This window comes from Cyanistes caeruleus, chromosome 25 (genome assembly GCF_971803275.1).
Source record: "Cyanistes caeruleus chromosome 25, bCyaCae1.hap1.1, whole genome shotgun sequence".
NCBI classification, from domain to species: Eukaryota; Metazoa; Chordata; class Aves; order Passeriformes; family Paridae; genus Cyanistes; species Cyanistes caeruleus.
In genome coordinates, this window is record NC_141725.1 from 5,604,159 (window position 1) to 5,621,322 (window position 17,164).

The following is a 17,164-nucleotide window of genomic DNA, read 5'->3' on the forward strand; positions in this document are numbered from 1 at the left end:
AACAAGATTTTATAGATCCCCCTCTTGCTGAAAAAACATAAAATAGAAAATGATTGGGAATATTGAGCGTGAACCCAGAGCAGCTGGAACCCAACCCTGCACAGCCTTTCAAGGCTTTCCTTCTCTTCTCCTTCATTCCTTTGATGGAACTGAACAAGAATAATTAAAAATATCAATTCCAGCTCCCAGAGGTGAGGCCCTGGAGGAGAATTCCCAGAGCAGCTGTGGCTCCTCCATGGCTGGAGGTGTCCAAGGCCAGGTTGGAGCAGCCTGGGACAGTGGGGGTTGTCCCTGCCCGTGGAAGGGGTGGATTTGGATGGGATTTAATCCTTCCAGCCCAAACCAGTCTGGGATTTTATGATCCCCTGTTTCTACGTGCTGAACTTGGAGTATTTTTTGTGCTGGCAGTGTCACACATCCAAATTTCTCTTGGAAGTTCTGAGCTCTGTGGCTTTTCCTGGTGGCACATTCAGCACCTCTCACCTTTAAACCCCAAACCAAAAAGAACCAAAAGTAATTGGAATTGTTGGGACTTGATCCCATTCCTGGAAGTCCTCAGGGGCTTTTTGCAGAGCCAGGGACGGTTCCAGCTGGGAGGAATTCAGAGCCCCCTTTGCCCCCTTGTCATTGTCCCCACACTGGACAGGGGCAGCTCCGACTTTTCCAGGGGGATTTCTGGAATTTTTCCATTGCAAATTCTTCATCCAACACGGCCAGGCCTGGGGGAGCGAGCAGAGGGCTCCTCCAAGGGAGAATTCTCGGCAATAAATCCCTTTGGCATTTGCTGGGGGGATCTGCTGGCTCCAGCAGGACACGGAGGCACCGAGGATCCCAAAGCCAGCATTGTCTGGGATCTGTTCCCACAACCCCAAACCCCTCTGGGGAGGGGAAAACGCTTTCCCAAACCCACCCTGGCATTTGGCAGCAGCTCTGGTCCCCTGTGAGCCCCCCGAGGCCGGGGGGCTCCCGAGCTGTCCCCAGCCATTGTCAGAGCTGATCCCAAGGGAGCAGCAAAAATCCGGGCACGGAGCAAAAGCAGAGCCAATCCTGAATTGGAGAAAAGATTTCCAGCTCGGATGGAGAGGTGGGATCATTGTCCCTGGAAAACCACAGGCTGAGAATCCACATTCATTTTCTTCGAGTTTCACAATGAGGGAAAGGGGGGCCACAAATAATCCCAAAAGAAACTCCCCTGTTTGTTCCTTAAAGAAGATTTTCCGGCTTCTTCTGGCACTGCAGATCCTCATTAACCTGGAATTGGGGAAATTGGCACTGATGAAGCAAAAAGTGTCCCTGGATGGTTGGGAAATGGTCAATGGACATTATTTTAAAGGTGAACGAGTTGGGAATTGGCTGCCTCTGTTCCCGAAGGATTTGATTTTCCCCACAAATTCTGCTTGGGATGAGAAACTTGAGGAGAATTTTCCAGTCAGGAAAGGGACAGGGAAGGTGGGAACTGGGAATTCCACTCTGCTGCCCTGGAGGAGTGGGCAGAGCAGGAGAGAGAATTCATGGCTGGAGTCACACAGAGAACACAGAGAAAAAAAGGAAAAAAAAAAAAAAATAGCTGGGAAATATTGGGATGTTCCCAAAATATTGGGAAAGCTGAACGGATCCCAGGGTCAGGAGATGCTGCTCGAGCAGGAGAGGGAGCGGCGGCTCCCCTGGAATCCCAGCCCGCGGATTCCCCCAGTTCTCCTCCCTCTCCAGCCTTTCCCAGGATCCGGGAGCAGCCGGGACCGAGCCCTTCCCAGCTCCTTCCTCCTCCCGGGGCCTCCTCCCGGTGCTCCCGGAGCCTTTCCCGGCTCCCCGCAGCCCCATCCCGGCTCCAGCCGCGTCCTGGAGCGGGGTTTGGGGGGCGGCTCCTCCTGCCGAGCTTTCCCTTCCGATTTGTCCCATCCCAGGGCTCTGTTCCAGGGTTTTTCCTTCTTTTCCAGGGCTTTTCCCTCTTTCCCAGGGTTTTTCCTTCTTTTTCAGAGTTTTTCCCTCTGTTCCAGGGTTTCTCCCTCTTTTCCAGGGTTTTTTTTCCCCCTCTTTTCCAGAGTTTTCCCCTCTTTTCCAGGGTTTTTCCTTCTTTCCCAGAGTTTTTCCCCTCTTTTCCAGAGTTTTTCCCTCTGTTCCAGGATTTCTCCCTCTTTTCCAGGGCTTTCCCCTCTTTCCCAGGGTTTTTCCCTCTTTTCCAGGGTGTTTTTTCCCCTCTTTTCCAGAGTTTTTCCCTCTTTTCCAGGGTTTTTCCCTCTTTCCCAGTGTTTTTCCCTCTGTTCCAGGGTTTTCCCCTCTTTCCCAGTGTTTTTCCCTCTTTTCCAGGGTTTTTCCCTCTTTTCCCGGCTCCCGCTGGAGGCAGCATCCATTGAAATTCCCTCTGGCTCCATCCCTGCGTGTCGCCCATCCCGGAGGGTTTGAGGCGCTTTTTCCCCTCTGTCCCTCCTTAGCATCCCTCTGTGGGTCACACTCACCTCATTTGCATAATTCTCATTAGCTAATGAGCCCTTTCAGCGGCACAAAAGGTGAGAAGGGGACGATCCATCCATGGAAAAACGCCCCAGGGCTGCGCCAGCTCTGGGAAAAAAAAACCCCGAGCTGAGAGAAGGGGGGAAAAAACCCTCTGGATTTTTAAGTTTAATTTTCAATTTTTTAATTTTGTTTTTTTTTTTTTTAATTATGTCCTCATCCCTGGAAGGGTCCAAGGCCAGGTTGGACGGGGCTTGGAGCAGCCTGGGACAGTGGAAGGGGTCCCTGTCCCCGTCAGGGGTGGAATTCCATGAGTTTTAAAGTCCTTCCATCCCAAACCGCTCTGTAATTCCATGATTTTAAGACATCCCTTTTACCCTGACCTTCTTCCTGATGCAAATGAGGGATCCCAGCTCGTGTTTCCCAGCACTGAGCAAACTGCTGAGAACTCTAAAAGCAATTTCATCCCAAATTTGCTGAATTTGATATTTTTTCCCCCTTTTACAAACCAGCGTTGTCCTTCTGGAGTGATTGCTTTGGAATCTCATTCCCTTCTCCCTCTGGGTCATTCCTGGGACATCATTCATCCCAGCCCGCTCCGAGTGGATTCTCCCCATGGTTTATTTTGAAACTCTGCTAATTTTTAGCAGATGCTCAGCAAGGTTCACTTTGGGAGGAACAATTGGCTCCCATCTCCCAGGATCCCTGCAGGAAATCCTTGGATGGATCCCTTTTGGAAAGAGCTGATTGAAACTGCTCCACTTTATCCATTCCACTGAGCTCCCTCCTCTTTCTGTCCATGGCACTGACAGAGATCAATTCTTCCTCCACGGATTTGGACCAAAACCTCCCAAAATTCTGAACAGGAGGGGGATGTCCCACAGGGAGCTCTTCCCTGCTCTCCTGCAGAGCCTGGATTTATCCAAAGGCATGGGAACAGAGGGAAAAACCCCAACCTGTGTTTGATTTTCAGCCCAAATGTCTGCGGCTCCAGGTTCCATTCCTACTGCTGTCCCGGCTGGAAAACTCTGCCTGGAGGGAACCAGTGCATTGTCCGTGAGTATCCCTTTTTCCCTGGATCCACTGGATCCATCTGATCCATTTCCCTGCTCCCAGGGAGCTGGGAAGGAATTCCCAGCTCAGCTCGGGGCAGGGCTCCTGGGAACCCCCAGCTCTGCTAATCCCGATGAAAGCCGGGCGGTTCCAGTCGGTCCCGGTTACTGAATTCTTTAATTTAATTTAATTTAATTTAGTTTAATTCACCTCTCCTGAGGTGCCACCGTGTCCCTTGGCAGCTCCTGTCGGGACGGGAGGCTCCTGAGGAAGGGATTCCCTGCTCGTTCCCATGGAATTGATGGGGACACCACAAAGCCGCTGTGTCCCAGCGGGAATTTCCATCTCCAGGGAGGATGGCTGAGATAAATCTCACCTGGATTGGGAGTTTTCCTCCCTGTCGGGGCTCTCCAGGGCTGCTGTCCCGCATTCCTGTGGGATACAGGGTCCGTGCCCATGGATGGGATTTCGGGTCCTTCCCGCAGAGCTGCGCCAGCCCCTCCCTGGGGGATTCCTCTCCAAGGGATGGATCCAGAGCCGTGTCTGAATTCCCGAGGTGTGATCCCAGTGTCCTTGTGTGCCCCCAGCAATCTGCAGGAATTCCTGCGGGGATGGATTCTGCTCCCGGCCCAACATGTGCACCTGCTCCAATGGCCAGCTGTCCCCGAGCTGCGGCTCGCCTGGAGGTGAGGGAATTCTGCTGCTGCTCCCGGGCTGCTCTCCCAGGGCATCGGGACCCAACCCCTGCACTCCCACCCCCAGCCCACTGAATACCGCCGCTTTCCCAGCGAATCCCGTCTTTTGGGGTGCTTTCCCCGAGGGCTTTTCCTGCAGAAATTTGGATTTTGGAGTGTGATGAGGTCCCGGCTGGAGAGAGAATCCCGAGAATCAGTTTTCCCTCAGTGCCCGGAGGAGCCTTTGTGTAAAGCGACCCCTCAAATCCACAGTCAGGGGGTGCCTGGGAGAAGGGAATTCCCGGGATCCGCTTCCCCAGAGCCGGATCTCCCGGCAGATCCCCCCTCGGCCAGGGGGAGCTTCTGGAGCCAGCGACCCCCGGGAGCTCCATGTGGGAGCAATCAGCGAGGAATTCCAGGAATTCCAGGAATGCCGAGAGCTGTGCATCCATCCTGCCATTCCCGGGAGCCTGGGCTGCCTGGGCAGGGGGGGCTCCTCCCCTCTGGAATTCGCTGTTGGGGGCTGGATTTCTGTGGAAAAACAGACAAATCCCACATTCCAGAGGCAAGAAAAGGCACCGTGCCTCCTCTGGAATAACAAAGGGCGGCGTTTCCTGCTCGGTTTCCTACTCCAGGGAGTAAAGATGCTGGTTAGGTGGAGTAGTGAGTGAGTAGAGACCAAAACCCCACAGCTGATCCCTGGCAGAGCCACTGATCCCTTCCAATAATCTGTGGGACGAATCCAGTCCAATCCAGTCCTGGGAAAAGTTAATGAGGACGAGCTGTCACCCTCCTTTTCCTGTCATCCTCCTTTTCCTGTCATTTCTCCTTTTCCTGTCACCCTCCTTTTCCTGTCATTCCTCCTTTTCCTGTCACCCTCCTTTTCCTGTCATTCCTCCTTTTCCTGTCATCCTCCTTTTCCTGTCATTTCTCCTTTTCCTGTCACCCTCCTTTTCCTGTCATCCTCCTTTTCCTTTCATCCTTTTCCTGTCATCCTCCTTTTCTTGTCGTTCCTCCTTTTCCTTTCATCCTTTTCCTACCACTTTGGCCTCTGCTACCCTGGCAAATCCTGGAAATTCCTGGTTGGAAGATGTTCTTCAGCATTCCAGATCCGCAGGGGGCTCCAGCAGAGCCAGGCTTGGGCAGTCCCAGGTTGGACAGGGCTTGGAGCAGCCTGGGATCCCCGAAGGAAGGGCTGGAATGGGATGAGCTTTGAGGTCCCCACCAGCCCAAACCTGTCTGGGATTCCCAGAGAAATCAGAAGGTGATGGCACCTCAGGGGTTTTGGGATCGTGGCAGGAGTCAGGAACGGGACCTGAGGGGTGTTTCCCACTTGGATGGAAATTCCTGGCTGAGGATCAGGGCTCCTCCTGTGCCCTGAACCCCCCGAACTCCCGAGCTCGGGATGTTCCCCTGCCATGGGCACAGCTCTGGCTCCGGCCCTCCCCAGCCCCCTCTGGCTCCCAGATGTGCTGGAATTGCATTCCCAGGAATGCCTGGGCCAGCTGAGGCTGTAGGGAAGTGTTTTCTGGATTGGAGCCTTTTCCCAGTGGGAACAGCCTCGTGTCTGACGGGCCAGGCAAGGCTTTGAAGCCTGGAGCTCCGTTTCCTGGAGGATTAAACTCCCACCTGAATTTGGGGTGGGAGGAAGACGAGGAGACATCGGGAGGGATCCAGAGCAGCCCCGGATCCGATGTCCAGCCCTTGGAGCACTGACACTTCCCAGCCCTCCCTGCTCCCAGAATTCCCACAGATCCACGGGAATCCACAAAATCAGCCCCGGAATTCTCCCACTTGGACACTCCTGGACGGCCCCAGCTCTTCCCTGCCTGGAGTTGGTGTTGGAGGAGCCACGGTTGAGCCTCCATCCCAAATCCAGCCCCTGGAGCTGCCAGATCCCGGCTCCTCCTGTCCCCAGCAGCCCCAGCCCAGCCCTCCCTGGGGTTTTGGTGTGAAATCCACTTCTCACACCGTTTGCTCTTGGAGTGCTCGCACCTTCCAGAGGAGGAATGTGTTGTTCCAGGCACTCCAGAGGCAAAGTTGTGTTGGTTCCTCACCTCTGAGCTCCAAACCTCCTTCTCTGAGCTGCTTTAATCCCAAATTCCTTAAAGATGGAGTGAGGAAACAGTTAAAGGCTGAGGACTTGGTGTCCACAGCAGGATGAAACGTCCCAATTTATTTATTGCTATTGTTTTCCTGCGGTGCCTCAGTCACATCCAGCGGGTCATAATCCGGTGGGAAAGCTGAGCTCTCACATGGAAGAATGGAGGATTCGTGCTTTTCTTTCCAAATCCATGAAAAAAAAACCCTCTCCCAGTAACTGGATCTTGCCAAGGAGGCCACGTTGTGTTTGCAAAAGGAGGAGAAATGTCTTAAAGTTGGTGGTTTTCCTCCACCAAGGAAATTCCATCCCCCAAACTCCTCAGAGGGCTTTGATAGGGAGGAATTTGGAAGATTTGAGTGTGAAAAGGGTTGAAAATGGAGCAATAATGGAAAACAATGATAAAAAGAGTGGGGAAATATTGGAAAAGTAGAAAATCCTGAAAGGAAAGATTGTGACGGGGTTGTCAGAGACAGGGAGACATCGGGAATTGTGCCCTGGGAATCCTGCAGGAAGGACAAAGCTGGGAAGGCTCGATTGGGGTGGGTTCCCTAACGGAATAAAGGGATGGATGCCTTGGGATTGTGTGGAAGGAGGGTTGGGATGGGTCTCAGGGAAAGGTTTTCCCGAGGGTGCTGGCACTGGCCAGGCTCCCCAGGGATTGGGATCGTTCCCAGAGCTCCAGGACAGCCCCTGGGACAGGCTGGGATTGCTGGAGTCAGCAGCTGGATCCGGGGGAGTCCCTCCCAGCCCAGGACATTCCCTGCCACGGGAATTCCCGGGGTGATTCCCTGTCCCTGTGCCTGTCCCCAGTGCAGAGCTGCAGCGTGCGGTGCATGAACGGCGGCAGCTGCTCCGAGGAGGCCTGTCTGTGCCAGAAGGGATTCACAGGAACCTACTGCGGGCAGCGTGAGTGCTGGATGGGAATAATGGGAATAATGGGAATAATGGGAATGGGAACAGGTCCTGTCTGTGCCAGAAGGGATTCACAGGAACCTACTGCGGGCAGCGTGAGTGTGGGAATAATGGGAATAATGGGAATAATGGGAATAATGGGAATGGGAATGGGAATGGGAACAGGAATGGGGTTGGGAATGGGAACGGGAACAGGTCCTGTCTGTGCCAGAAGGGATTCACAGGAACCTACTGCGGGCAGCGTGAGTGTGGGAATAATGGGAATAATGGGAATAATGGGAATAATGGGAATGGGAATGGGAATAATGGGAATGGGAATGGGAACAGGAACAGGTCCTGTCTGTGCCAGAAGGGATTCACAGGAACCTACTGCGGGCAGCGTGAGTGTGGGAATAATGGGAATAATGGGAATAATGGGAATAATGGGAATGGGAATGGGAATAATGGGAATGGGAATGGGAATGGGAACAGGTCCTGTCTGTGCCAGAAGGGATTCACAGGAACCTACTGCGGGCAGCGTGAGTGTGGGAATAATGGGAATAATGGGAATAATGGGAATAATGGGAATGGGAATGGGAATAATGGGAATGGGAATAATGGGAATGGGAATGGGAATAATGGGAATAATGGGAATGGGAATTGGAACGGGAATGGGAACAGGAACGGGAATGGGAACAGGAATGGGGTTGGGAATGGGAATGGGAACAGGAAAGGGCATCCAGGACACCCCAACATCAGCACTGTGTTCTCCTTCCCTCTCTCATGGCCAACACAGACACAGCTCTGTATCAAAATACAGATATCAGATATAATTAATGGATTAAAATACAGATATCAGATATAATTAATGGATTAATTTATTTCCCAATATACTGTATAATATATTATAATAATATAGATTTTTCAATCGATTACGATATATAGATAACAGATACCAATAGTATTGTATTTATTGTATTTTCTATATGTGATGTATAGATAAGTTATATATTCTAATATAAATATATTCATAACATAGAATGTAATGTATAGTGTATATACATATTCATAATATCTCATGCATTGTTATATATGAGATAACATTATTAGAGATGAGATAATGTATGTACAATATATTAAATATAACAGGCACCTATGTATCATATATACAATTATACCTCTCAATAATTATATATTCTCTTATTATATTATCATGATATAATTCTATTTCACACATTACAGTTATTATATCATTATATCAATTATAAATGATGTCTATATATTATATATATTCTACCATTTGAAGAAGCCTTTAGAAGCAAATAAGAACAATATCTTTGAAAGAATCTCCTATCAGTGCCAGCAATTCGAACTTCCCAAATTCCAGATCCTGGGATCCACGTGGGAATCACTCCCAATCAAACCACTGAGGATTCCTAAAGACAAAACCCCCATTCTCCCCAAACTCCCTCTCAGCTCTGCCCGATCCCTCTCTGCTGAAACTTCCCCAAAAGTTCAGCTGGAGGCTCCAGATGGAAAATTTCATCCTGAGCAGCAAAAGCTTGGGAAAATTCTCCGGAGCAGCAGCCTGGGACGTGCAGCCGTGGCTACGTGCTGCTCCCAGCCCTGGCAGCACATCCCGGCAGCCTCGGCAATCTGCACCCCCGGCCCGGGGCAGAGCTGGGAGCTGGGGGTCCCTTGGGGGTCCCTTCCCCCTCTGGACATTCCATCAATCCATGAATTCCACCAGGAGACTCCTTTGGCTCCAGCCCTGGGTGCAGGGCTTCACCCCAGGGTAGCAGGGCCACGTTAAAATCAGAAATACTTAAAGCCAGGAATATTTAAAGCCAGGAATATTTTAAGGCAGGAATATTTTAAGGCAGGAATATTTTAGGTCAGGGAACACCCAAGTGCTGCACAGACCTCAGTTCCTCGCTCTGGGCACGTGGGATTAAATCCCTGAGCAGCCTCCCCTTCTCCCATCCCAGCTGCCCCATTCCTCACTCCTTTCCCTTGCTGCATTTTCCCGTCCGTGTCCGCTCATCCCGAGGCTGAGCTGAGGGAGCCGAGATTCCAGAGGGCAGGAAATCCTCCCCAGTGCAATGGGAGTTTATGGATTTTGCAGAAAGGGGCTCAGGCAGGATCAGGGAACAATTTTTCCAAGGAAAAAACATCCAAATCTCGGATTTCTCCGCGTTGGCTGCGGGTGGGAGAGCACGGAGCTGATATTCCAAGCTGTGATATTCCAGGCTCCATGGAGGTGCCATCCCGAGCTCTGCAGCAGCACTGAGGGGTTGTCCAGGAGCAGAAATGATGGAATTCTCTGTTTTCCCTCGCAGCCGTGTGTGAGAACGGCTGTCAGAACGGGGGCAGGTGCATCGGGCCCAACCGCTGCGCTTGTGTCTACGGCTTCACCGGGCCCCAGTGCGAGAGAGGTGAGCGTTCCCACATCCCCACATCATTCCCACATCATTCCCACATCCCCACATCATTCCCACATCCCCACATCATTCCCACATCCCCCATCATTCCCACATCATTCCCACATCCCCACATCATTCCCACATCCCCACATTCCCACATTCCCACATCATTCCCACATTCCCACATCATTCCCACATTCCCCCATCATTCCCACATCCCCACATCATTCCCACATCATTCCCACATCCCCACATTCCCACATTCCCATATTCCCACATCCCCACATTCCCATATTCCCATATTCCCACATTCCAGCATTCCCACATCCCCACATCATTCCCATATTCCCACATCATTCCCACATCCCCACATTCCCACATTCCCACATCCCCACATTCCCATATTCCCATATTCCCACATCCCCACATCCCCACATTCCAGCATTCCCACATTCCCATATTCACATATTCCCATATTCCCACATCATTCCCACATTCCCACATCCCCATATTCCCACATCATTCCCACATCATCCCCACATTCCCACATTCCCACATTCCCTGCCATTCCAGGGCAGCTGCTGGAATTCCAGGCTGGATTCCAGCCCGTGGGTTTGGGTTTGTGCCGCTGTCCCGAGCGCTCCGTGGGGCTGCAGGTGTGGGATGGGAATTCCCGGGATGTGGCTCGGGGTGGCTTTGCTGGGCTGCTGCAGGAGCAGATTTGGGCTCCCTGGGCACCGCTGGGCTTTGGCTGAGCCAGGGAATTCCTCCTTTTCCCGCTGGCTCTGATGGACACTCCCAGCTCCCGTGGGATTTTTGGAGTGGCCCGGATCCGAAACACGGAGCCGATTTTGAGCTGCCAGACCTGAGCTCAGAGCAGCTGGAAATGTCCTGATTTTCCAGCTCCAATCTCCCAGGACTGGGCTCGTTCTCCATTCCAGGGACTGGACTGGCCCTGCCTTTCCTGGGATTTTTCCGTGTGGCTCAGGGGGTGAGGCAGGAGCGGCAGCTGGGCTCTGCTGGCTCCTTCAATCCACCCAATCCCACCGGGCTGTGCAGAATTCCCGGGAATCCCAAAGCACCTCCCGGAGCTCGGGCTGCAGGTGAGCCCCTCCAAGGCCTCTGCTGGAGTCTGAGCCGCTCATTTTTGGCTGCAGAGAAGGGAAAGCTCTGTCAAAGCCTCCACACGTCCCCTGCAGTAACCTCACCTTGCTCCCATCTCCTTCTCTGGAGAATCAGGGGATTGTGGAATTGTGGAATTGTGGAATTGTGGAATTGTGGAATTGTGGAATTGTGGAATTGTGGAGTGGTTTGGGTTGGAAGAGAACTGAAAACCACTCAGGAACAGCTCCCACTGTCCCAGGCTGCTCCAGCCTGGCCTTGGATGCTTCCAGGGATGGGACATCCCAAATTTTCTGGACAGTTCTGTTCTGCAGCTGTCAGAGATTCTTTAAACCCTCTCCTTGCCTTTTTCCAACACCCAGGAATTAAAAATTCCTAGGATTTCTCTCTGGAGGGCTCCGCCCTGGGAGATTTCTCCCCCAAAGCCCCAAACCCAGAGCTCCTCACCTTTTCTCCCTCACTGGGGCCTGAGGTGCTGGGATCCCAAATCCATCCAGATGTTGTGTGAGCAGAGAGCTGGAAATTCCTGAGAGAATCTTCTGGAGAAAGCTGGAAAATCCAAGTGTCCTCTGTGTGTGTGGAGAGGGGAAGAGGCAGGGGCTGAGCAGGGCAGACTTTGGGGCCGTTTGTATAAAATTCTTGTCAGAAAGGAGCATTTTCACAAAGCCTGCAGAGATTTGGCTGAGCCAGGCTTGTGGGAGAGACAAAACAAATCCTGCAGCTGTGTCCACAGCGCTGCTCCCTGCCAAGACAAACACAGCCTGGGCTGGGAGGGGATGCTGGGGGCTCTGCAGCCAGGTGAGTGCCTGGCACTCAGCTCCCAGGGAAAATCTGGGAGCCAGGGAACAGCTCCAGCCTCCCCAGGGAGCTCTGGGCTCCTGCTCCGTCCCCAGGGCTGTGAGAGGAGTCCCTGAGCACCAGGGTTGGTGTCCTGCTGCTCCAGGGGGTGTTTGGTGGGTCCGTGGGATCCTTGGGGGTCTCCAGGAGGAGATCCCAGCAGCAGCAGCACCTTCTGTAGCTCTCAGGCCAGCTCCAGCCCTCTTTCCCAAGGATTTTCCTGGAGCAGGAGGAACTCAGAGCAGAGCCTGAAGGCTTTTCCTCGTAGGGAGAAAGGGCAAATCTCATCCCAGAGCCAGGGGATGTGCTGGGCCCTGCCAGGTGTGGAGTTCTCTGCGCTGAGTGATGAGTGAGGAGCATAAACACAAACACAACAGCAGGAACTCCACCCCAGCAGGAGGGAAAAGCTCTTTCCCTGGAGGTGGCAGAGCCCTGGAGCAGCTCCCAGGGAGTTGGGGATTCTCCTCATCTGGAGACCCCAAACCCACCTGGTTCTGGGTCACCTCCTCCAGGCCACCCTGGCTTGGGCTGGGGGATCCCCAAACACAGAATCCCGGGATTCTGTGAACCCCATCCCTGAAAAAAGAGCTCATCCACCCCAGATCCATCTGATCCCAGAGTTATTCCAGGGCTTCACTTGAATTTACTTTGCTACCGCCGTAACAAGAAATAATTTCAATTTTAAATTGGAAGAAAGTGAATTTCTGAGTGCTGAGAGCAGCTCCAGTAAGAGGCTGCTTTGTACTGGGAGCAGAACAACCCCCCTCACACCTCATGCAGGAAACTCCCCCCTCCAGAGGGAAATACCCTCGGAGCAGGCACTCACAGGATTCCAGCATCATTTCCTCCCTCTCCCTGCCGTTTTCGGGGATGAGGGGCTGGGGGGATTTTGTGGAACCGGAGCTGCCATTACATCAGTGTGGGAGGAGAAGCTGCAGCCCAGGAAAGCTGAGGCCAGGGGCTGCTCAGGGTTTTACAATGAGGGATTTTGGTGTCGTGGCTCCGATTCCAGCCTCCCTCAAGTAGGAAAAAGTGACTCGGGGCGAGCGGCTCGGTTGGGCTCAGGTGATGTTTGGAATCCTCCTGTGCTCCAGGGATGAGTTTGTCATTTGGGGTTGTTTTTCCAGCCAAATGAAATCTTCCCTATGGAGCCTGTCCCTGTGGAGCTCTTCCCTGGGATCCAGGAGTTCCTCCCTGGGATCCAGGAGCTCTTCCCTGGGATCCAGGAGCTCTTCCCTGTGACCCAGGAGCTCTTCCCTGGGATCCAGGAGCTCTTCCCTGGGATCCAGGAGCTGTGCTCTCTTCCAAGGGACTCTGGGCAGTGCCAGGTTTCCAGCTGAGTGCTTGGGAAGAGTCTGGAGCTCTGGAAGTGCCACCCCAGTCCCTCCCCTGACCAGTCCTGACCCCGAGGGCTCTTCCAGGACTTTCCAGCTCTGACATTTCCAGCCATTCCTCCCACTCTGGAAGCACCAGCTGCCTCATTCCCTGTGCTCTTTGTGCCCCAGGAGCTGCTCCTTGAAACTCTCTCGGGTTTCATCAGGCTGAGACTTCATCAGGAAACTGTAAAAATAGGACAGGAAAACTCAGAAAAAGTTCTCCCTTTACAATTTCCTCTGGACGTGTTTTTCCAGCACTTGGAATGTCTGGCCTTAGAAAGTGCCCCCGCCAGCTTTTTCTTTTCTGCAAAAATCCAAACAGTTAAACTTGAGGAATGTGGCTGTGTTTGGGTGAAGTAAGGAAATGACGAGCTGGAGAAAGTATTCCATGAGAAAGGAGCCCCTCAGGGAGACCCTCGGGCTGCTCCCCTGCCCTGCCCCGAGCCCGAGGGGCTGGGGGAGCTCCGGGGCTGGAGAACAGCAGGGAACAATGGGGGAACAACCGGGGAACAACAGGGGAACAACGGGGGAACAACGGGGGAACAACCGGGGAACAATGGGGGAACAACAGGGGAACAACGGGGGAACAACGGGGGAACAACGGGGGAACAACCGGGGAACAATGGGGGAACAACAGGGGAACAACAGGGGAACAACGGGGGAACAACCGGGGAACAACCGGGGAACAACGGGGGAACAACCGGGGAACAACGGGGGAACAAGCGGGGAACAACCGGGGAACAACGGGGGAACAACGGGGGAACAACGGGGGAACAACAGGGGAACAACAGGGGAACAACGGGGGAACAATGGGGGAACAATGGGGGAACAATGGGGGAACAATGGGGGAACAATGGGGGAACAATGGGGGAACAATGGGGGAACAACGGGGGAACAACAGGGGAACAACGGGGGAACAACAGGGGAACAACGGGGGAACAACGGGGGAACAACGGGGGAACAACGGGGGAACAACGGGGGAACAACCGGGGAACAACGGGGGAACAACGGGGGAACAACAGGGACAGTCAGTCCTGGCTGGAGAACACCTGAAGAACACCTGGGAAACAACAGGGACAGAGTCTCTCCAGTCCCAGTCTCTCTCCAGTCCCAGTCTCTCACTGGTCCCAGTCTCTCCAGTCCCAGTCTCTCTCCAGTCCCAGTCTCTCACTGGTCCCAGTCTCTCCAGTCCCAGTCTCTCACTGGTCCCAGTCTCTCCAGTCCCAGTCTCTCCAGTCCCAGTCTCTCCAGTCCCAGTCTCTCCAGTCCCAGTCTCTCCAGTCCCAGTCTCTCCAGTCCCAGTCTCTCACTGGTCCCAGTCTCTCCAGTCCCAGTCTCTCTCCAGTCCCAGTCTCTCCAGTCCCAGTCTCTCCAGTCCCAGTCTCTCCAGTCCCAGTCTCTCCAGTCTCAGTCTCTCCAGTCCCAGTCTCTCCAGTCCCAGTCTCTCTCCAGTTCCAGTCTCTCCAGTCCCAGTCTCTCTCCAGTCCCAGTCTCTCCAGTCTCAGTCTCTCCAGTCCCAGTCTCTCCAGTCCCAGTCTCTCTCCAGTTCCAGTCTCTCCAGTCCCAGTCTCTCCAGTCCCAGTCTCTCACTGGTCCCAGTCCCAGCCGTGGGCTCCTGCCCCATCCCAGGATTTGTGGTCCCATCCCGGAGCTCCCTGGGGATGATCCCCCGGCCACTCTTGTCCTGCAGGGTTTAAGGAAAAGCCTCCATTGTTTATTGTGAGAGGGAATTGGAGTTTGGCAGAGGAAAAAGCTCCTCTTCCTCGGCTCTGTTTGTTTGCTTTGCAGAGCAGGAACTCAGCCCTGTCCCGGGAGGGGATTCCAGAGGGTGGGAGAAGAGAGAAGCTCCTCATTCCCTCCCCCTTCCCTCGTGCTGCACTCTGGATCTGGCTGTCCTTGAGACAACACAGAAAATCCTGGAATAATCCCACTTTTCCATCTCCAGGGATCTGAATTCCCACTGGATTTGACTCAGGGACACCGTCCTGGCTCCGTGGATGTGCAGCAAATCCTTTTTTCTTGGGAATATTTTCCTGATCAAACCCTCTCCCCAGAATCCCCCCTGATCCAGGATTTCTTGCAGTCCTTTGATGGGAATTGTCATTGGAATTGTCAGGGGTTCAGAGCTCAGGGGGTTCCCTAAATCCCCCCAATATTCAGGATTTCTTGCACTCCCTCAACGGGAACTTCACCCGGAGCTGCTCCCTGTCCCACTCTGGGCTCTGGGAGAGGGAACAGCAAATCCCAGCTTTCCCTGGGCTTTTCCAAGGAAAAACCCAGCTCCTGAAGGCCAGCTACCTGCAGCAGGATTCCTGGAACACGGATCCCATGCAGGGACTGGGAAAGGCTTCAGACATCTCCTAAGCGTCCTGATTTCCTTCATAAAATTTCATTGGTGCCTCATTAAAAATTTAATCATTTGCCCATTAAAATTAGCACCAGCTGGGGCTGGGAGGCAGCCAGGGCTCTCCAGACTGCGATTTCCTTGGCTTCCTTCCCTCCAGAGGAGTCATCTGCATAGGAAAAGTTATTTTGAGCAATTATGGGCTTAAAAGGGGGTGTTCTCCTCACAATCCCGCATTCATTATCCCTCTCCAGGAATTCCTGCGGGGCCTGGGGGAGATGAGGTAGGAGATGAGGTGGGAGGTGCAGGTTCAGCCACTTTTCTCTCTCAGAGCCATCTGTTTGGGGTTTTTTCATTTATTAATCTGAGTTTTTTTGGGGTCCACCCTGCAGTGACATCGGCCACTGGTCTGGGACCAGTGTAAAATTTGTAAAATTGGGGTAGCAAGAGAAGGATCATTGTTTGGTAATTCCCCATGGTTCTGGTCAGATCCCCAAAAATAAAAAGGCTTTTTTTGGGAGGTGCCATCACCTTCACACCGACATAACTTCCAAACCATTCCCTTTTTCCCTCTCAAATCCTTCTCCTCTCGTCCACATCCACAGCCCAACTGTCCCAGCTTTCATTTTCGAGTTCCAACAGCTCCAGAGCACAAATCAGAGGGAGCACTAAGCTGGAAACGAGGAATTCTTCGCTAATTGATTCCTTCCCAGACAGGAGAATTTCCTGGGTGTTTTCCACGGATTTTGGGACAGGGTTACCTGGGGCTCTCACCCCCCTCCACACATCAAACCCAAACCTTTCCCTGCAGGGATGGCTGGGGGTTAATCCGGGCGCAGGGAATTGGGGTCACGGTTCCTAATTACTGCCTAATTCCATCCTGGAAATTCCTGGAGCCGTCTCAGCCGGGCTCTGGCTGCCTGACCAACACCTGACTGCTCACACACTTCAGGGGGAATTTTCTGGGCTGACCAGGACGTGCTCCAAGCTTTGGCTTTGGTTTTTTTTATTCCCAGCCACAGATCAAACACTTCTGTGCCACCACCTCTGCCCAGCTGAAGGAAAAATCCCACGGAAGGATTTTGCTTCCTGCTGGATTCCTGCTGTGCCAAAATCCCTCATCAAGGGTCCAGGCAGCGGCAAACCCACATTCCTGGGGGCAAAACCCCGCAAGAATTGGGTTAAAATCCTTGGGGTTTAAGGGATGGGAGGATCCTAATTGGGAATGGGAAAGCTGCTGGTTGTTCCTGCAGTCTGGGGTTTAAAGTTGAAGTTGCCAGGAGATGTTTGGGAGTTAAAGTGAAGAAATGAATCATGAGAGAGAATCCCAGAATCCCAGACTGGTTTGGGATGGGAAGGGAACATAAAAACCATGGAATTCCACCTCCTGCTTTGGGCACCTTCCACTATCCCAGGGTGCTCGAGCTCCATCCAGCCCGGCCTTGGGCACTTCCAGGGAAGGATCTTTGTAACTGAAGTGGAATTTGATTGCTTTCCTCATCCCTGCAATTCCCAGAACAGGCACAGCTGCAGCCCTGGAATTGCCTCTTTGCCTGACTTTTGATTTCCAGCTCCTTTCAGGGCCAGCACCGCCTCCGTGGCAGTTCCCCCCGGAGCTGAGCGCAGAAATCCCGGGATTCCCAGGCAGGATCTAACCCAGGGATTCATTCCTTTCCTCCCCAGATTACCGCACCGGGCCCTGCTTCAGCCAGGTGAACAACCAGATGTGCCAGGGCCAGCTGAGCGGCATCGTGTGCACCAAGACCATGTGCTGTGCCACCATCGGCCGCGCCTGGGGCCACCCCTGCGAGATGTGCCCGGGCCAGCCGCACCCCTGCCGCCGCGGCTTCATCCCCAACATCCGCAGCGGAGCCTGCCAGGGTCAGCAC

General features: G+C 53.2%; 1 protein-coding gene across 2 annotated transcripts in view; it reads left to right on the forward strand.

Moving 5' to 3' along the window:
* The window catches only part of FBN3 (fibrillin 3), a 72,600-nt gene that overhangs the window by 6,493 nt on the left and 48,943 nt on the right, over positions 1-17,164 (forward strand). For both annotated transcript variants that reach the window (XM_086862641.1, XM_086862640.1), the window contains 5 exons: positions 3,425-3,507; positions 4,092-4,190; positions 7,093-7,188; positions 9,513-9,608; positions 16,959-17,156. In XM_086862641.1, the coding sequence (XP_086718767.1) occupies positions 3,425-3,507; positions 4,092-4,190; positions 7,093-7,188; positions 9,513-9,608; positions 16,959-17,156 (572 nt within the window). The remainder of the gene's footprint in view (positions 1-3,424; positions 3,508-4,091; positions 4,191-7,092; positions 7,189-9,512; positions 9,609-16,958; positions 17,157-17,164) is intronic.